The following is a 6998-nucleotide window of genomic DNA, read 5'->3' as shown; positions in this document are numbered from 1 at the left end:
TTTCTTAATAATTAGTTTCTACATCATTAAAAAAATAAATTTCCAAATTTGAGGTTGGTTTTAAAGTTTAAAAAACTGCTGATGTTTCAAATAAAGTTGACTAAATAGAAACAGAACATTTTATGTGCTAATAAACTGATCAGACTTTAAAATAGTGTATTAGGTATTAAAACTTTTTACTTGAAAATTATTGACGTTTTAATTACTTGGAAATGAAATAATAACAAAAATGAAAATTTTTAGCTTTTGTAACTAATTAATTTTAGTTAATTCCGGTCTTACTTAGTTTTGATTCACTCAAAGCATTTTTATATATACTAATTGTTCTGCTTTTTAAATTTGTACTTGTTTAATTTCTATACTGTAAAAATATTCCATGGTATTCTATAATTGCTTATTTGGTTGTATTATTGAACAGTTCTTATTCTCAAAAAATGTTGTTAGTAAACAGACAGTACTTTAAAAACTACAACTTTGACATAATACAGATACTATTAAAAAGTTAAACAATTCATAGTAATTTTATAAAAAAGTAATTAGATTAATAGTTTTCAGTTTTTGTTGAAAAAAGGTTAGATAAGACATCTCCTAAGACTTTCTATCATAATTTATTTAGATAAATACACATATACATATAATAGTTGTACTATATAATTGTTTCATTTTTTCTTTTTGTTTTGTTATATTTTAAATTAAACTTAGTTTTCAACAATAAATGCTACACTAGTTTATTCTTAATTTGCATATACTATAAACTTACTCTATTTAGTAATGTTTTTAAAATTTAGTATCTCTAAAGTAATATTTAAAATGTAAACATCAGTTTTCGTTTGTTTTTATAAGCTGTAATATACTGTGTTTTCAGTTTTTGTATGATACATTTTTAATCTTCTAATGTGCACAATATTCACATAATTTTTTGTAATGCATGCTAACATATATACTGTACATTTAAACTATACTTGTTAATTTGTGACATACATGAACTTTAGCTTAAAATTTTCTACCCTGGCTCAGTTCTTTCTCAATAGTATAAGTTACTGAGTTTATAAGCCCATTTAGGTGTTAGTTCATAAGTGGCAGCTTAGCTTTGTTAGTTAAGTCGTTGTGCTGGTCATCAAGTGGTTGTGGGTTTGATCCCCATGACAGTCACCAAAGTGTCAATATACTTTGCATCATGCCCTTGATTAAGCCCATACTGGGTGGTAATAACATATCACCGAGTTTGCCTTAATCACGAGTAAGATAGCAAAACATCTTCGGTTCGACCCATTTTTTTTCAGTTTTGTTAAAATAAATTATTTATATTAGTAAACTCAAACTATTAACATCGTTCATAATTATAAGTTATAAACAAAAAGAAAACAATAATTAGACTTAATTGTTGTGTATCTTAACCAAAATTTTGACTTAGCTTTTGTAAGAATCAGATAGTATTATATAAAAGTACTTCAAGTTACTAATTATATTTAAATATATAGTTTTAGATAAATATAGACCTTTTTTTGGTACCATAATTAATTAAACATATCGAGACATTAGTATACAGATACGACTATATAAAATTTTTCACAAACTCTGAAATTATGCTTATTAAATATTTAATAGTAGTAAAAAATCATAATTCTAGTCTGATAACTAGTAATTGAATTTCTATTTTGTTAATTTTTTCTTAAAACTGGCATTTTTTATGGATCACGGTAACTTTGAATAACCAGGTCCGCAGTAAACGTTTTTTATAATGCAAACTATAGTTTATAAACTACTGTAAACCTACTAGAACTTTTTAAACTACTCATAATTTGTTTACGCTTCTACTTAGTTAATTCCCTTCCCACTTTTTCAATATTTAGTATCTAACACTGTTGATAGACTATATATTTTGATTCAAAAAGCTTACAAATTATTAGTGATTTATAACTAATCTTTATTTGAATATATTATTGACTTTACATTTTAAACCAGTAATATGTTTTTAATATGTTTAATTTTATTGTTTTATGAGATAAACCGTGATGTTTATTTGAGTTTTTTGTTATGTAGTTTTAAAATTATTCATAGAGAAACTTAAACTTTTTAAGGATAAACAAAATGTTTTTTTACTAAACTTAGGTCAAATACCATAAACAATTATTATTTCAATCTATCTATAACTATTACTTAATAAGTCGTTATTTTAAACTTTGTATATTTCTATAATAAACGTTTATTGGAAATTCATGGCTTATATTCATCTATTATATAATTTTATTAAAATGTGTTTTGTTTAACTATAGTTTCATGTTTTTACACTAACTTTATTCCAGTAAAAAATCTATGATGCACAAACAAAACAAGTCAATTGCTTTTCAATTGCCAAAAGTTTTATATGAAAAAAATTTTGTAACCAAGAAGGGTTCAGTGTTTTGATTTGTGGAGGAAATGAGAACAATCTAAAATTTACAAATGAAGTTTTAGAATTGGAAATACCTAGTTTTAAAGAGAACAAGTTTCCTTCAATGGTAAAATTGCATTGCTACTTTAATTTAGTTAATAACAAGTTTAATATATTTGCTATTAATGATAAAAAACAGTTTAATGAAAGTTTAGGTAAGTCAGTTGTAATTGTTGAAACTTATTCTGAAAAAACCGAAACTTGGGCTCATCAATATATAAAAATGAAAGAAAGTATTTGTTATTGTATTTCTTAATTTATGAGTAAAATGTATTTAATTGGAGGATTCAATCAAAACAAAGACAAATATCTCAGCTCGTGTTACACTTATGATATCTATGCAAAAATATGGAATGAAATTGCCAATTTAAATGTAGCAAGAGATTGTTGTGCTTGTACAGTTTTTGAAGGTAAAATTGTTGTTACTGGAGATTATAATTTTGATCAGAGAAATTTAAAATCAGTAGAAGCATTTGATTATCATAAAGACAAATGGACTTATTTACTTGACATGATTGAAAAAAGAAGTAATCATGCTGCAGTTAGTCTGGGTGATAAAATGTTTGTTACTGGTGGAAAATTTACTACAAAATGTGAAGTACTTGATATTTTTTCAAGACAATTTACAACAGTTAATTCAGAAATTATAGCTTATTTAGCAGGTCAGTACTTTGAAGCATTTAGCATTGGTAAAAATGTTTTCATTTTTCAAAATTTTAGAGAATCTCTCACTGAAACAATTGTTTACTTATATGAAGTTGAAAAAGAAAAATGGTCAAACGTTCATTGTGATTTTACTAAAAATATGTTTGAACCAAATTATGTGAAGTACTATCTCAACTGTTAAAAACTATAGAACCGCATTTGTAACAATAACAAAGAGAGTTAATAAATTTTGGAATTTTGTTTGAATTAACTTTTGAAACTGTAAATAATTTTTAGTTTTTGTTTCAAGTTTTTTTTGGTTGCTATGCTTCGCTTATGTTCAATAAAAAAAAATTCGTTGATAAATAAGTTTTTTTGTAAATTTTAATTTTGTAAAGAAAAGCATAAAACAACAAAGCTATTTAATCGATTTAAAAATAAGTAAATATTTTTAAACTAAACTTAAAATATATTTTATACAACCAAATAAAACTTGTTGAAAAGAATAAACTTTTTATACGGAAAAAATTAAAATTGAAAATTTGATTTCTAACTAAAAAATTCTGAAGAAATGTTTCAATTAGACGAATCCCACAAAAAAAAACATACGAGCAAATTAAGAACATGTAGATATGAAATATTTATCGTATAGTAAATTAAACGAATTTAGTAACATTATTGAAATTTTTAATTTAAGCAAGTAAATTGCAATTATTTTTAGTAGCTATTTTATACAATTGTACAACTATGCTACGGTTAGCGGTAGAAGTTTACCTTATTTTATTCTCTTTCTTCAAACTATTTCTTTTTATGCAATAAACTTACCTAGGTTTGATTTGGTTATCACTTAATTTTTTTTTTTCATTACCTTTGCTTTAGCTTTTTATTTTCTTTCTCGAGTTTTACTTTAATACTCCCGCTAGTAATGATCTTTCGATTGTACTTAGGATGTATTTTATTTTATATTTTTTGCTAGTAAAGTTTGTATTTTTCGCACATTATTCATTGTAAATATATTTTAAATTAAAAGACATTTTAGTTAAACAAGTAGTTTGAGCATCCTGACAACATTATATATACTCTTAGCTTAAATATTCTAAGCTTAAGCTAATTAAATAGCTTAAAATATCTAACAGCTTTATAATCCTATTTGTATAAACAGTAGTGAAGGTTTAAGAACCACTTATAACCTATCAGAATAATAATATAAGTTTATTTAACTTTTTACAAACCTGCTTTATCAATTAACCAGATTAGTACAACACTAGCGTGAGAACTAATTTAGAATTACGTTATATTAGTGTGTTATGTCAGTTAACCGCCAGGCTTTTGTTGCAAATATAACCAAGCACATATTAAAATATTTTTTATGATGACTCCGGCATCTGAGCAGCTACCTTCGATAAAATTTCTACGTTAAGTAGATGGTGACCCAAAATTAGTTTAAAATTTCATTAAGACTTTAAGTTTAGTACACTAACAAAGTTTACTAGTAAATTTGTGTTTTATGTGCATAAACTATATAAAAGTTATATTTAATCTCTTTTGACTTCATTCGCATTTTCTTTTAATAAACTTATAACCACATTCATTTTCCTTTTTTAGTGCGTACTTTACTTAAGTTTACCTTTTAAACTGTGTACCTTTCTACGTCCATACTGTATTAGTAATTTTAACATATCAAAAGAAATGCTTACTTCGTATGCTACTTAATTAACAAAACAGACAAGCTTGTTCCTTAATAAAAACTATTTGTTTTTACATCTAAAAACACATATCTTTCCAACTTATAAAATGCATATATCTACCTAAAGTTATGCAAACCAAAAAATTGCTATAATTTTATTCTCTATTATTATTTTGATTTAAAATTTTTCAACTACTAACTATTTTGTGATGTTATATGCTGAAACAGCATGCTTTAGTTGCACTTAAACATTACGTTAACCATAGTTTGACTTAACATTTTAAACCAGTAATGTATTTTTAATATATTTAACTATATTGTTTTCTTAGATAAACAATGATGTTTTTTTTAATTGTTCTTATGTAGTTTTAACAATATTCATAGAGAAATTAAAAAGAGTTAATATTTTAAGTCTATCTATAACTATTACTTATTAAGTTTTTATTTCAAACTTTATTTCTTTAATAAACGTTTCTTGAAAATTTATAATTGTTACTCATCTATTACAAAGTTTTGTTTAAAATGTGTTTGGCTTAAATATAGTTTCTTGTATTTACGCGGACTTTATTCCAGCAAAATATCTTTGGTGCTTAAAGAAAGCAAATCAATTCCCTTTCAATTGTCAAATATTTTTTATGAAAAAAGATATTGTAACCAAGAAGGCTTCAGTGTGTTGGTTTGTGGAAGAAAAAACAAAACTGGAAAACTTACAAACGAAGCTATAGAGTTGGAAATACCTAGTATGAATGTTAATGAATTCCCTTCAATGGTAGAACCGTATTGCTACTTAGATTTAGTTAATAAAAAGTCTGATATACTTGCTTTTGGTGATAGAGTAGATTTAAATAAAAGTTAAGATGATTATAAATTAATTACATCTGTTGAAACTTATTTTGAAAAAACCAAAACTTGGACTCATCAATATGTGAAAATGAAAGAAAAGATTTGTTATTGTATGACAATATATATCTTAGTTCGTCTTCCACTTATGATATAAATAGTAAAAGATGGAATAAAAGAGCAGACTTAAATATAGCAAGAGATTGTGCTAAATGTACAGTTTTTGAAGGTAAAATTGTTGTTACTGGAGGTTATAATTTTGATCAGAGAAATTTGAAATCAGTAGAAGAATATGATTTTTATGAAAATAAATGGACTTGTTTACCTGAAATGATTAAAAAAAGACATTGTCATGCTGCAGTTAGTATGGGTAATAAGATGTTGTTATAGGTTGAAACTTTAATACAAGATGTGAAGTACTTGATAACTTTTTAAGACAGTTTATAAAAATAAATTCAGAAATAGTTTCTTTTTTAGCAAGACAGTACTTTAAAGCATTTAAGATTAGTAAAATTATTTTAGTGTTTCAAAATTTTAGAAATCCTCTCACAGAAACAGTTGTTTACTTATACAATGTTGAAAAAGAAAAGTGGTTGAATGTTCAGGGTGATTTTACTAAAAATATGTTTGAATCAAACTATGTGAAGTACTACACCTAACTGTTAGAAACTATAGGAACGCATGTATAACAATAATCAAGATAGTTTTTGAATTTTGAAATTTTGTTTGAGTTAACTCTATGAACTGTAAATTATTTTGAAATTTTGTTTCAAATTTTTGTTTTGTTTGTTCTGCTTCGCTTAGTTCAATAAAAAAATTTCGTTGATAAATAACTATTATTTAGTTTCGTAACAAAAAGCATTAAACAACACAGCTATTTAATCGATTTAAAAATAAGTAAATATTTTTTAAGTAAACTTAAAATATATTTTATACAACCAAATAAAAATTCCTGAAAAGAATAGACATTTTATACAAAAAAAATAAAATTGAAAATTTGATTTCTAACTAAAAACTTCTGAAGAAATATTTCAATTAGACGCATCCCACACAAAAAAACTCCAGCTAATAAAGAATATGTAAAGATGAAATATGTTTCAATATTTCTATCGCTAACCGTAGCAGAGCAGTACAAATGTATATCATAGTTAGTAACATTATTGAAATTTTAAATTTAAGCAACTAAATTGCAATTATCTTTACCAACTACGATATACAGTTGTACCGCTCTGCTACGGTTAGCAGTAGAAATTAATCTTCTTTTATTATCTTTTCAAAATCATTTCTTGTAAGCAATTGAATCCTTAAAACTTGATTTTCGGTTTTCGCTTAGCTTGATATTACTTTATCTTTGCTTGAGCTTTTTTATTTTCTCTTGCGAGATTTTACGTT

General features: G+C 24.7%; 1 protein-coding gene across 1 annotated transcript; it reads left to right on the top strand.

Moving 5' to 3' along the window:
• Positions 1 to 2702: 2702 nt before the first annotated feature.
• On the top strand, positions 2703 to 6265 carry LOC145833654 (kelch-like protein 26). Its single transcript, XM_082940800.1, has 4 exons — positions 2703 to 2995; positions 5412 to 5543; positions 5741 to 5986; positions 6145 to 6265. The coding sequence occupies exons 1-4, from the start codon at positions 2703 to 2705 to the stop codon at positions 6263 to 6265; spliced, it is 792 nt and encodes a 263-aa protein (XP_082796926.1).
• The last annotated feature ends 733 nt before the right edge of the window (positions 6266 to 6998 follow it).

The sequence above is a fragment of the Thalia democratica genome, chromosome 4, assembly GCF_965202585.1.
Source record: "Thalia democratica chromosome 4, ktThaDemo2.hap1.1, whole genome shotgun sequence".
In the NCBI taxonomy this organism is placed as follows: domain Eukaryota; kingdom Metazoa; phylum Chordata; class Thaliacea; order Salpida; family Salpidae; genus Thalia; species Thalia democratica.
The sequence above is the reverse complement of the archived record's forward strand: the minus strand, read 5'-3'. Positions and strand labels throughout refer to the sequence as shown.